Source organism: Bombus pascuorum, chromosome 10, assembly GCF_905332965.1.
Source record: "Bombus pascuorum chromosome 10, iyBomPasc1.1, whole genome shotgun sequence".
In the NCBI taxonomy this organism is placed as follows: domain Eukaryota; kingdom Metazoa; phylum Arthropoda; class Insecta; order Hymenoptera; family Apidae; genus Bombus; species Bombus pascuorum.
In genome coordinates, this window is record NC_083497.1 from 12573050 (window position 1) to 12586576 (window position 13527).

Sequence of the window (13527 nt, forward strand, 5' to 3'; positions counted from 1 at the left end):
TTTTCCTCTCTATTCCCTGTTTTCGCATACTTTTCTCTCCCTGTGTTTTCCCCTCCCTCCATTTTCCTTTGCTCGTTCACCCTCCGCCCGCTCTTCCACCTTTCCTTTGAACACGTTAGCCATATTTTCGCTTTTCCACCCTCTCCACTGTATTCCACCGATTCTCTATTCCGTTCATCTTCTCATTTTTCTCCCTTTTTTCGCTCACCTTTTCTGCCTCTATTTTGTCCGCGTCGGCGCAAACCGAACGCACGGTCCTTTATTTTCTGAACTGTCGTTCAACTACACATATATACATTATACATACATACATACATACATACATACATACATATATATATATATATATACACAAGTGTCTATATTATAGCTCGTTTTTGATTCTCCTGTTTTTAATTGTCTCTTTGTACTTGCAATTCGTTAAAGCATGTTTCTATGTATCGATACTATGGGCATTTACTCTTAATTATCTTTAGAATTGACTTCGCGGTCACCTTCTTATCGCTGCACCTGAACATAAATTTTCAAATATATGTACAATCACGAAAGTATCTGAACAGTCAATTATTCGTTACAATGGACAAACCATAATATCTAAAGGTTAGCTCGACTATAGTTTGACAATGAAATATCAGCATTCTGCTATTTTATCATTGGGAACTTAATGGAATAATCGGTTAGTTAAAAAAAAAGAAAAAACGAATAAGAGATGTCTATACCTTCATTTTCAGCCAATTTTTTATCTTGATGGATTTTGCCGCATCTCACAATTTTAGGAAAAAATGAGCCATCATGGAAAACCAAAGTATAATGTAATTTATACAGCAAAAGTGCATCTAACACAATGTAAAATATATCGACAATGAACAGTTTGAAAATATTTGTCAAAATGTATTTTATTTTTAATACCGACTATCTGGTAAAGAATATCGGCTTAAATCAACTGAGAGCTTCGTTTTTTCAACTCGAGAGTGAAAATAATAATTATTTTCATCTAACAAAAGAAAAATAATTAAAGTATATTAAATATATTGATCGAATACAAAAATTTGATTTAGAAATATAAATTAGAAGAGCTTTTTAATTTTAAGCATCATATATTATATATGTAATACAACATACTTATGTATGCTATATAGATATATATATTTTTACTTAAATATATAAAATATACGATAAAAGAGCAATAAATTACGTGATCTACGATCAAAATATTAAAATACATAAAGAAACAAGAATCAGAAAATAAAATTACAAAACAGTTTTTTACCTACAAGATGAAGGTTGATTGTATTTCATAGACGATAATTTGTGCAATAAAGTGATGAAACAGGACAAACTATTCCATTCCAGTTTAACATATTTTCTGAAAATTTAATGAGTTCTTAAAGAGGACCACTGAGGACCGAGTAATGATAGAACGAGTAAATTTGTATGACTTCGAAACAAGGTAGCTTACCATGGTGTAATGGAAACTTTAATTCGAACTTCATAAAATAAAAAAAGAGTAGAATGAACTTAACTTATAACCCATATTATTGTAGTCGCGCATATTCCAACGATACCATTTGAGGGTTAGAACTGTTCGCACGCAGGGGTAATGACTCTTCAATTTTTAATACGCATTGGATCCTTGTTTCCGAAAGATATTTTCTATAAAGTTCAAAAGTAAAATAACCCGCTCTAAGGAAAAACGGTAGCGAGCAACTCTTCGAATACGCAAACTCCATAAAGAACGTCGATAAATGTCACGCGCTTTACGGAAGTGACAACCCAGTTGAAAACATTGTCGAAAGATCGACCGAGAAAAGTCGAACGAAAGTTCGACCTATATTCGTAGGCCAATAACTGATAGATAGTCCACGGTAAATCCAGGTAAAAAGCACGTTCTACTTATTAATTTAATTACGCGTATTATATTCGTACGATCTAAGTTGAGGAGGGTATTCATTTGGTCTCGTCTCAAATTAAGGTTAGGTTAGAATAACCTGATCCGAGCTAAAATAGGGGTTGACTTCTACTTCTTCGATTCGAGATTACGTTTCGATAGTCACGGATGCTGAATCTTGAAAGCTAAAGGGCGGGTTTTTAAAAATATACATTATCGCTCGAAAGTACCCGAACATTTGCTCGTCTTTAACAAGATGTTAAGATTTAATTACATATTTACGTTATTATTACATATTATAATTACATATTACATAATTGCATACTTACGTTTAATTACATATATGAATGACAAGTAATTACTATGTTCAGTATTATTATTCTACCATTGTGAATTAAAATATATTAGTATATAAGCATACATTTTAGAGCGTGTTTTAAAAATAATATGCGTTAATGGCATCGTTTTTCTTTACTTTTCAATTTATGGATTTGATTAGTATGGCTTCTGAGCGGCTCATTTAATATTTGAGCAGTACGATAGAATTTTCCAAGAGTGCATATGTTACTTGTATCGAAGTACATTGTATAGCGACATAATATATTTGAATATTTGAGGTTCTCGATTTGAACTATATTCTGCGGAAAAAATCTGGAACGGTCACAGGTCCCCTGTAAGGCGACACAGGTACATATGGGCTCTTTCAGTGAATGGACCAAATGATATAAATTATTTATAGATTTCGACACCAAAGCGCGGGGAGGGAATCGAGGGTGTACTGTTCCAACTGGGGTGTATACCCCGGGGGGGTCCACTTGCATCAAAAGCCCCTTGAGGCCCCCTCAACATATGCATTTTCACTCGACCACCGTAAGCCTATATAAAATTGATTCCTAAGTACCCTGGATTTCCTGTCAATCTCGCGTGTCTTTTAACACCTATCTTCGTTTGTTCTCTACACAAATCTTCGAGTGTTCAGTTTGAGTGCAAACATGACTGAAAACGACACTTTCGTTTGCTCTTTCTTCTCTGTTGACGCTCTTTGCAAAAGACTATAGTACTGGTACGATGATATCGCCTGTATTTTTAGATGTTTCAAAAATTTCAATTAATTTCATTCGCTTTAAAACTTTTCGTAATAAACCTTCGTATAAAATCTTATTATTTCAACACACATAAGTATTATAAACGACCATTTTAATAAATTCAGTCCTTAAAGAAACAATAAATTTAATATAACGAAGATATTATTTTAGCTGCATTAAATTTTATTTGTCGGAGACTAAGCTAGAAGAAGAAAGGCGAAATGCATAGACTTTTAGTGTACACGTCTCATAGGGGTTTAACTGATCGCAAAGTTCCTGACGAGTGATGTGTAGCAAATTTGAAGACGGGCCCAGAGCATCGTACGCTGTACCCCCCGGGGTCCAATCTAAATCAATGGGCTTGTGGGTAATCGCATAATAATTACTAGAACCCCCTCTACCGCCCATCTGTCGCTAGCCAAGGGGTGTTCAACCCCTACAAGTGGCAGTGTGCAATGTCACGGCAACATAGACGATCAGAGTGTCTCAGCAGGTCCTATTGTTGTTGACTATTGTAAAAAATATCACGCAGTGTCACATATTTCCTCGGTTTTCGCGCGTTGTTTAAAATTTTTGTCGAATACGTAACACATATATACCAGCAATTTAAGGAAATAGTGCATTGTACATAATTGTAATTGTAATCTATTTGATAATTAAAGTATAACATACTGATAATAATCCTCTCGTGAAGATCTCAATCGCCTTAATAAAAAAAATATGTATAATGATTACGAAAAGCTCTTTATTAAACTGTTACAGATAAACAAATGATACCTACAATTCTGATCGGTTTATTCGTCGGATTTTGTAATGGTTTACGTGGACCTCATCATCCACGAAGTCCTGTCTCTCATCATCATTACGTCCCCCAGAAAGATGTTAAAATAACGCAAGATGCACAACTACTACAGGATGCTACGTTAGTTAACACTTAACTCATTTACTTGGGTATCATAATTTTATTTAAGTATGTGTTCGTTGTTTCACTTTGTTATTGTTTTATCTTTACTCTAGTTTTAATCTTCTAATAATTTTTCATCTTTAGAATTTAATATTGCAATAATCAACAAACGTTATTTTTATCGTCAATTATTTTGCGCATTTTCAGTATTATTTACCTTATCCATATTTGTATAATGTTTATATAGTCCTTACCACTGCGAAAGCTCGAAATATAAGCATAAAATTTCAGCCACTTAAAAGAGGACATAGGATCAATGGCGGATCAATTGGACTTTTCGAACATGACTGAACAAGAAATCGAATTCCATTACTTCAAGTACGTCTGTAATACTAATAATATATTATATTTTCAAAGCCACAGTAAATAATTTGCACATCTTAGTAATATCGTTGTCAGTCATTATTGTGAAGAATTTCTTAAAAGAAATATGCTCGGTTATCTCTCGTAAATTAAATATTTTTATTGACTAGCAAATTTATTCGTGTTTTCTTTCTTTTTCAAGTATCAAAAGTTATTTTTATATCTAAATTTTCATTCAGGGTTCATGATATCGACAATAATGCTAAATTGGACGGATTAGAAATTCTCTATGCGATTCAACATACGTTTCACGAGAACAGACTCGCCAATGCTGAACGTGAAAGTTCGAGTGAAAATACCAGAACTATGAATTACGAAGATGATTTGCCTTGGATCGTAGGTACGTATATCCACAATTATGTATTCGAATTAGAACAAATTTCTTAATAGAAATATAGAAATTAAGATATGAAATACTGAAAATATAATAATTATTTCTGTTATAAAGAACTTGTAGACAGAGTACTGAGGGAAGATGACTTAGATCATGATGGATACCTTGGATATATTGAGTATGTACTTGGAAGACAAAGAGATCACATTGCTCAAGCAAAACGGAATAACAAATTGGAGAATTAAAAGAGCATCTAGTACAACGCCTCTGGCCGATGAAATAATTATAGAATTCTGTATAACATATAAATTTATGTCAAAAACATACGAGAAACAAGATCTTTTGTTTCTTTCTAATTAATTGATTTGTAACAATTGTCTTCAACTGAAATGTACAAAAACTGTAATTTTTAATACAATCCATTTTAATCTGCAAAACAGTATATTATTTATTTCAGGTAATTAAAAAATCATCTTGTATACTACAATAGTAAATAATCAAATTTTTTCCATACATACCATGCAATGACTCATGAAATATTGTTATTGATTTAATTAAGAAATACTCAATATATTAATTCTATTTTCGTTAAAAATAGTTGTGATTACTTTAATTATTATGTTATATGATTGTAATATTGTATAAATACACAAATATTTAAAAAATTGTAGTACAAACATACCTTTTTCATACACATATATCAAAATTAATACAGCACTAATACTTTTATCAACCTTTGAGCTTTAGTATTAATTTTTTTATTGATTTTCATACATATTATTTAAAATATGTGATTATTCCAAAATACATAATGGATTTTCTGTTACAAGAAGACATTTTTCCCAAAGATCTTTAACTATCTGTATCTGTTAAATAAAAATAATTTAAGATATTAAATTATTTGTTGAATAGAAATAATAGAAAACATTCTATGTACAGTCGAACCTTTCAAATTTGAACATAATTGTCTCTACTAGTTAAAATGTGAGAGATTCTACTGTATTATGATGCAACTTTGAAACGATTCATGTAGTTTTTTGTTTACCTTATTATCTTCACTCTCAATTGGCAAATCTTCTACGCGTATAAAGTCAGGATATCGCATTATCATATCTCGAATAGCAGGTACAAATTCTTCACCAACTTCTAAAAATTGTGGTTCATACTCGTGATATTCTTTAGAATTTTCACTCGAATAATATATCCTAAATGTCTCATCCTCTTTAATTAACCTAACAATAAGAAATAAAACTTTTGAATAGTAGTTCTGTTTCAGTATAAATTTTCGAAATTTAACGTCATAATTGTATAATTTTTAAATAACAAATTATGCAAAATCAATCAACATTTTCAAATATTAAATTTACAAACAATTAACAACTTATAATTCCAAAAAATTAGAGAATAACTCAAACTACCTTATACAATGAGACCTTAATAATCGAATTCTAGTATCAAGCTCTATCACTACCCTGTTTTCAACAATTCCATTTTCAGTCATCTTTTCGCCATCTTGAATAGCAGAGCATTTCTGTTCACTTTCAGAAATAACAGGTGGTAAATAATCATGAATATGATTTTTTGCCATTAAATCTGCAGCTTTATCTATGTCAATATATTCTATTAATTTATTAAATAAATGTATTATTCTTTTCTTGAATTCATTCTTGTCACTGTTCTGAATATCAGAATATGCAAATCCACATTGTCTTAGGTAATCAATAGGTAATCCCCTTCGAAATTCACAATCTGCTTCTATAGCAGTTGTTAATGCATTCGGAAGTAACTTCTCCAAAAAGTCACCCCAACTGTTTTTTTGGTAAACACTTAGTGTAATATGGAGACTATGTGTATTGTCAATAGTTTCACCTTGATGAATCGTTCCTCGTGGAAGATATAGCAAATCTCCTGCATTCACAACTGTATCTAACATAGGTTCACCAATCTCGGATTGTGAGAAATTCTTCGAGGAATACCTTGGCAAGTATTCATTTACATTCCGTGGTTTGTACAATCTCCATCTTTTTTTACCTTCGATTTGTAATATAAAGGCTTCAATATCATCATAATGTGGAGCAAAACCTTGGCTATTAGGGGGTGTTAAATAGCAATTTGCACCAACAAAGCAGCCAAAAAATTCTTGTAGCGTGGCTGAAAATAATAAAAATCTTTCATTATAGAACTAAGAAGTTATGTTTTTCCATATTTCTATAGAAAAAAATTTTTGTGTTATAAATATTCTCTTCATAAAGAATACCATTTAAGGAATGTAATTTTCGTATGTATGTTTGTGGATTTAACATTCTAACAGAACATCCATTCATATAATAGTCCCAAACAACGCTTGGAACTGCACGGCCAACAGGATTATGCGTTTCTCTTATACCATTTTCATACGAGGTAATATCAATATTTTTCGTAAATAAAATATAAGATTCCCTTAATATTGCATCCAACATTGAAGTAGACATAAGCAATTTATAATATGTATGAAAATTTCTCTTCACATGGACAGGTGTTCTTTCCCAATTATTTCTGAAAAGAGAAATGGTATATCACTCATTAACTTATTAATTATTATTAATTATAAGTACATATAATTTGTAACTATTTTAAACTTACTTCAAAAAATCTTCTACATTCATAGGATGTATTAACCATTCAAACATCGAGCGACTTGTTATTAGTGGGTTCTCATGATTTTTTTGAGTTACGTTACAATTAGCAGAAGCAGTTTCTCGAGTATTCCTTTTTATTAATCTTTTACTTTTAATTTGTTTCTGTTGCGTCTGTTTAATGTGTTTCATTTTTGCAACACCGCTATTTACCATTAAAACAGGATTTCTTAATTTTCTTTTTGATTCAACTTTCTTTGAACTAGGAATTATAGCCATTTTTTTATCTCCTTTACGTATTGATTCTTGAATTGATTTATTTTTCTTAGAAGACACAGAAGAATTATTCTTCTTAGATATTAGATTATTCTTTCCATTTACATTTTGAATTTTATTTATTGTTCTTGAAATCTTGTTTTTCTCTTGAACACTTTCACGCACAGGTGCTTGTTTTGCCTTTCTTTGTATTTTCGAATGTGCATCATTTTTTAAACCTTCTCGTTTCTCTGGAGGAGTATGTTTTCTCTTTAATCTCTTTGAATTTGACGATAATTCTGCATTTTTACGTTTCATAGCATACAGTGCAAATGCAGATGCTGGTTCCTGACACTTAAGCATCTATAATTATTAAATGATATTATGTAAATAGTACATAAAATTTTAATTAGCCTGTTTTTAGAAGCGAATTTTCCTAATGTTAGCTTATGTTAATAGATTAGTTGATAGATTAACTCCTCAGTATGAAACTGTTATTACACGTCTAAATACAACAATAAAGACATATAAATATAATGATAAATAACTATAATATATGTTTAACTTGCATATTATAAGCAACAAAGTAATTTATACTACAATAATAATTTATAAACTATAAATAAACAGTGTAATCGGCGAATTATAGGTTATATTGTAATGTTTTATCAATATGATAATACAATATTATTTTTTAACATTACCGTGAAATGTATACATCAACACGAACTTTATGATTATAATCCGATTAAATTTAGCGGCTAGCTAATATTATTGTTGTCATAAAAACTCTCAAATTGAATTTATCACTGTCACGAGGTCACAAGTTACTACTTACAACCACGGTCCTGCCACAACACGTGGTTATGAATGTACGTTATACCAGATAGACAGTAGTTTTAAACATTCGATTGAAAGCGGCATTCAATTTATAATATCTCTTCTAAGGAAATGGATTCCTCATGAATCGAAAAATATAATCAGCATCGTCTTCAATTTTGATTTGATTAACAAAGATTTTAGATATCTTCAGAGAAGAATTTTTCAGACGCTTCGAGTGGTGGTACGGGACTGGAGGACTGGGACATAACAATTAGATCTCTTTTGTCGAAGAACTTCATTGTTGTAGTTTGTTTGTCTTCTTTTTGTATTTTATTTATTACATAACGTTTTCTTAACTGACAAATTTTACTTTTACATTCAGTGTTCGTAGCAATAATTAATAATAAAAATAGAATAACACAAAAGTGTGATCATTACTTTATACTAAATACTTTTACTTGTTTATTCACATATATGATTTTAGAAGGCTTTTTGTTTTTATTTATAAATTGTTTATATATATATATATTATATCTAGTAATTGAAACGTAAAGCGATGAAATGAGGTAAAATTGTATCTTTTACATAAACGATATATGTATATCTATAAGAAGGAAAGAAATATACTATACATGTACTGGAAATTGAATAATCATTTCGATCAATGCACAATATTTCATTCGTAATATCGTACAACGACAATTAATAAATCAATGCACAAGCTAAATATCGATATATTAAGAATGAAATTTAATCGTTAATGACACACAATGCACATTATTCCTATTGAAAATTAATTGTTAAACACTTATAAATATATTTTATACTATGCGTATGTATATAGATGTGTGCATAGATATAGATGTCGGCGTATTTGTATCTTACGATTAATAAATAACATTTTTCCCGGCATTTTGATAAAACTTTTTAACAGATATACTTAAGTACATACTTTCAGTGTGCAACCGATAGTAAACTAGCAACACGCCTCTTAATAAATATCTATTCACCTAAATATAAGCGCCTTATTGTTATCAGTCGCATTTCGACATGTTTTCACGATGAACTTTTCGTATTCCAAGCGCATTATCCTTAAGGTGACCATCCCCCATCGCAGAGTATGTACAATTTGTGACCTTTCTATCGCAATTTTGATTTTATTTACAACCCTTTTAACCCTTACTCTTTACAATCATGAACGATCATGAAGATATTTATTTTTCATTTCTCCGAATACTCCAAATTCAGATTTTGTAAATCTAAATACGAAGTAACAAGTTGATCGAAAGCAATAAAATGACCGAGAAATGAAATAGATGTAACCATTTTCACTAACTATTCTACTATGTAAAATGACAAAAAAGAAAAAAGACGTAAGAAATTCCAAGTGCAAAAAATTAATTTCAGATTGTTTTATTAGTGGTAGAATCCATGTCATAATACAGCTATTTCATATTACACGTATCCGAACCCTCTACAATTCTCTAGAACTTTCGTACATTTCGTGTGACTGGTGTTTCTGACAAAATAGATCTGAACAATGATTGCTAAAATTGTCTAGCGAGTCTAACAGTACAGCGTGATAAAAATATATAGAGTGTACATATATGCACGAACGTAGAATCGTAAAACCACAAATGCTTCGTCGTCGAGTCGTCATCTTTAAAAATTATACGATAGAAGGAATGTCCGAAATGACTTTGTGTTTCTACTCTTTAAACTTTTCTGTTTTACTTACAAAAATGTATCTCCGAAAACTTACCAGACGGAGAACTATCTTTTAACGATGATCATTATTATATTATACATTAAGGAATTTGTTATACACACATACATGCACTTGGGGATTCACGAGCCAACGTTTTCAAATTTTTGTACAAAGTCATTTCTGAACGTTTCCGTATATACTCCGCTTATAGAAAACTTTCAAGACTTAAAACTACAAAAAGAAGCATTCGGGAAAGATTACATCAATTTTTCTAGCTCCACTGCCGTGAAGCGAAACTGCGCACGCCTTTAAAATCTAATTGGATATTTTTAAAACCTTCTACATACCGTCTTATTCTTAATTATAGTAATACCCATAATACGAACATTTATTCGAAAGAATCGTCCTATTTTATAATATGTATGTTTAGAACGATAATTGCACCATATGTTACAACGATATTTACAGTAATCTCGGAAACAAAAAAATTTTTGCTAAGATTTCTTGCTTGAACCTTACTTGGATTGTAGAGGGCTAACGAGATGCGTCGTTATATTATATAATAATATGCAACTCACACAACACGTTACATACATATTATATAGAAATTGGAATACGTAATAGTTGTATTGTGCAAAATGTAAATTTTTATTGTACGTGAAGGTTGGATGTTTAACTACGAAACTCAGAAAATGGTCACCTCGGTTTCTTAGATTTTTTTCTTTTCATACACATGTATATTCGATATTACACGTTTCACTCGCTCTCGCATTTTCTCTTTCTCTCTCTTTCACTCTTTTTATTACGAGGTCCTCTATCTTTCTCCCGCGCTCTCTCACGCTTTTTAAAATTTGAAAAATCTGTATTCGCATTAATAAATTCAAACTTATTACTTGCCACGTCGAACACGCGCAGATAAAGCGCCAGGCACTTGTAGATATAAGGAAGATTTATACAATTTTTTCTATCCGGTGGGACGTCGAATTTAGTTGAACAAGGCAGTTTGTAGGACGGACGACATTGTTCTAATAATGTCACAATTATTTCGATAACGCGTATTTTATGTTTTTTTCTTCGTTTTTTAAATCGTCCTCAAAACCTATATAAATAAGTCATACGCTTATTCTGGAAAGTTTACGAGTAAACTTGTGAAAATAAATAAAAATTTCAAATCATGAGATAATAATGTCCATCGTTCCAAAACCCACTATTTAATTCTAAATTCGATTAAAAAACTGAACAAGTACCTGCTACTACATGTTACAACAGAACAAAGTTATCTATCTGTAATTTGCGAAAATTCGTATTGTTTAGAACGCAAAAAATAAACATACCAGTAAACGTGCATACAATATATTTAAAATGATACAAAACCCAAAAATTACTTCTATAAAAATATATTCCATATAAATAAAGCCTTTTAAAAGCATAATTTTTTGCAAATAAATATTTCGATCGTTTTTTTTTTTTGGATTTGTATCTTTTTTTTTCCTCCCCAAAATCTAACAGGTACAGTAGTATTCGAACATTTCCCTCGCTTTCACACTCTCAGTATTTTAAAAAAAAGAAAAAAAAAAGAATAAAACTAAAATAGTTCGCATAAAATGTTAGTCGATAAAAATTTTAAATAAAATCTTCGAAAACAAGTGGTTGATGTCACGTCTTGGCTACAATTGGCATCTATCACGGACTTTGACGACTCAAAATTCCGACCATCGCGTCGCCTTTACCATCTTTTTATCTCTTCTATTTACATTGTTTGTTCGTCGACGATACTCTTCGAGAAAGCCAATTGTAGTTTAGATATGCTCAACGTCGCTACTTTAACACTCTTCCGATTTATTCATTCGTAATTTTAACGTCTCCTCGCACAATTTTTCACCCGCTATATAGATGTAGGTACTGATGAAAGACGCTGCTTCTAATCAACTTACAAAATTAGTTGTTCATCGAAAACTATATGTATAAAACGTTCGTCGAACATTACAACAAATCACTAGACTGCATTGACACGATAATAAATGCTATTTCCATTTTAGTCGATAGATCACATTATATATAAAGCTTGCAAAAAAGAAAGCTTTTAAGTTGCAAAAGAAACTCTTGTACTCGTTACATGTTTACGTGAATGATACGTAAGCATCGATTTTTTGAAATATCATCAAAAAAGAAAAATCCTTTTTCGATAATCGGAATTATTCGTAAGAGAAAATTCGTTAACTAAACGTGCTTTTAGTTAAAATGGTCGAATTAACTTTCATGGAAGTTAAAAAATTAACAAATCTCATGAAATTTCCAGAAATCAGTTTGCCATCGATACGATCGATGATAATATTAAGCGTGGATATGAAACATTGATCGCTGATGCAGTTAAAGGAATTTGCAAACTATCGATATTCTTGTAACTATAGAATTAAAGTCGTCCGAGAGAATTCCTACAAACGGCAAACGTATTTAATCGCAATTTACATTACTTTGAAATCACAAATTTGCATAAACCTTTCCTTACAGTAATTAAGGTGCTCGAGCTCACTGGTACGAAAGGGTTAAAGAGAGCTCGTGCTTAAACACATAGCAACGTAATAGAAGGTGCGCAAACATCCTCTGAGATCACTGATGAAGAAGGGCGTGTAGACAAGAAATCAGAGCACGCTCAACAAGAAATTATACAAGTTAGCTTAGCCTATAAAGCGTTACTTTTACAGTTGGCTAATTATTATCATTGTCATTAATCGGCATTGTTACTCGGTTACCCTCTTATCTCAGTATGGTTATTCGTGCAATACTCATACTTGCATTTTAAAACGGATTTAATTAGACAACCCTAAAACTACGATACTAAATTATGATGCATCATAAAATTCATTGGGAACGCCATCACTGAATTTGTTCGGGGTGCTGACATTCTTAAAGCTAATATTTTTTTGTCATTCATACCCCTAAGCACCTTCGCACGTGTATGTTTTTCGAGTGCTTAAGCGAAGTAAACTTGCTATGATAAAGTTTTAACATTTTCACAAAGAAAAGGATAACGGCTAGTGGTTGGAACCTCGTAGGAGAAGCAAATAAAAAGTATTGGAAAAATATTATACAACTTCTTTGTATGTTATATGAATGTCTATGGACTGTCTTGGACTATGTTGGAAATATATCGTATTTCGTATAGAAACATAAAAGAATGAGATTTAAAAGAGAATTCTTATTTTCAACGTTACGAATCTAAACATTACCAAATATCTTTGATGTAAATTAGAGAAAAAGGCTAAAACAATAGTACAACCACGTTTAAAAAAATGACATAATGACATAGTTTCAAGAACGATCTTATAATACATATAGTACGGTAGATAATTGTTTATAAAATACATCCCATGTTTGACGGTTTAAGAAATAATTAAAAACGTAACATATATAACACGAAATATAAAAGCAAATTAATTTAACAATTTACGATGTAAAACCATAAAAGTGTTAATATAGGTTCTTGCTTCGG

At 30.9% G+C, this 13527-nt stretch overlaps 2 protein-coding genes across 6 annotated transcripts; one reads left to right on the top strand and one right to left on the bottom strand.

Moving 5' to 3' along the window:
• The first annotated feature begins 1724 nt into the window (after positions 1 to 1724).
• Positions 1725 to 5071, top strand: LOC132911110 (multiple coagulation factor deficiency protein 2 homolog). 4 transcript variants are annotated; one of them, XM_060967514.1, is made up of 5 exons: positions 1725 to 1875; positions 3736 to 3895; positions 4169 to 4255; positions 4480 to 4640; positions 4749 to 5071. In XM_060967514.1, exons 2-5 carry the CDS (start codon positions 3744 to 3746, stop codon positions 4877 to 4879), a joined length of 531 nt encoding a protein of 176 aa, XP_060823497.1. In that variant the 5' UTR covers positions 1725 to 1875; positions 3736 to 3743; the 3' UTR covers positions 4880 to 5071. The 4 variants fall into 4 exon arrangements, with proteins under 4 accessions (XP_060823497.1, XP_060823496.1, XP_060823498.1 ...); XM_060967513.1 differs by lacking the exon at positions 1725 to 1875 and adding an exon at positions 2349 to 2575; XM_060967515.1 differs by lacking the exon at positions 1725 to 1875 and adding an exon at positions 2628 to 2758.
• A 300-nt stretch (positions 5072 to 5371) lies between these two features.
• Positions 5372 to 8555, bottom strand: LOC132911075 (ribosomal oxygenase 1). Of its 2 annotated transcripts, none has more exons than XM_060967461.1 (6): positions 8343 to 8555; positions 7257 to 7867; positions 6892 to 7169; positions 6053 to 6785; positions 5680 to 5866; positions 5372 to 5500 (listed from the first exon to the last, which is right to left on the bottom strand). In XM_060967461.1, exons 2-6 carry the CDS (start codon positions 7865 to 7867, stop codon positions 5429 to 5431), a joined length of 1881 nt encoding a protein of 626 aa, XP_060823444.1. In that variant the 5' UTR covers positions 8343 to 8555; the 3' UTR covers positions 5372 to 5428. The 2 variants fall into 2 exon arrangements, with proteins under 2 accessions (XP_060823444.1, XP_060823443.1); XM_060967460.1 differs by having other exon boundaries at positions 8209 to 8554.
• Between the last annotated feature and the right edge of the window lie 4972 nt (positions 8556 to 13527).

Bases quoted from the DNA above. Each gene is read 5' to 3' on its own strand.
- LOC132911110 (XM_060967514.1), top strand. From the start codon at position 3,744: ATGATACCTACAATTCTGATCGGTTTATTCGTCGGATTTTGTAATGGT. The intron at 4,256-4,479 runs GTACGTCTGTAA...ATTTTCATTCAG, and splicing joins ATCGAATTCCATTACTTCAA to GGTTCATGATATCGACAATA. The intron at 4,641-4,748 runs GTACGTATATCC...TCTGTTATAAAG, and splicing joins TGATTTGCCTTGGATCGTAG to AACTTGTAGACAGAGTACTG.
- LOC132911075 (XM_060967461.1), bottom strand. From the start codon at position 7,867: ATGCTTAAGTGTCAGGAACCAGCATCTGCATTTGCACTGTATGCTATG. The intron at 6,786-6,891 runs GTATTCTTTATG...TATTATTTTCAG, and splicing joins AAAATTACATTCCTTAAATG to CCACGCTACAAGAATTTTTT. The intron at 5,867-6,052 runs GTAGTTTGAGTT...TCTTATTGTTAG, and splicing joins TTAAGGTCTCATTGTATAAG to GTTAATTAAAGAGGATGAGA.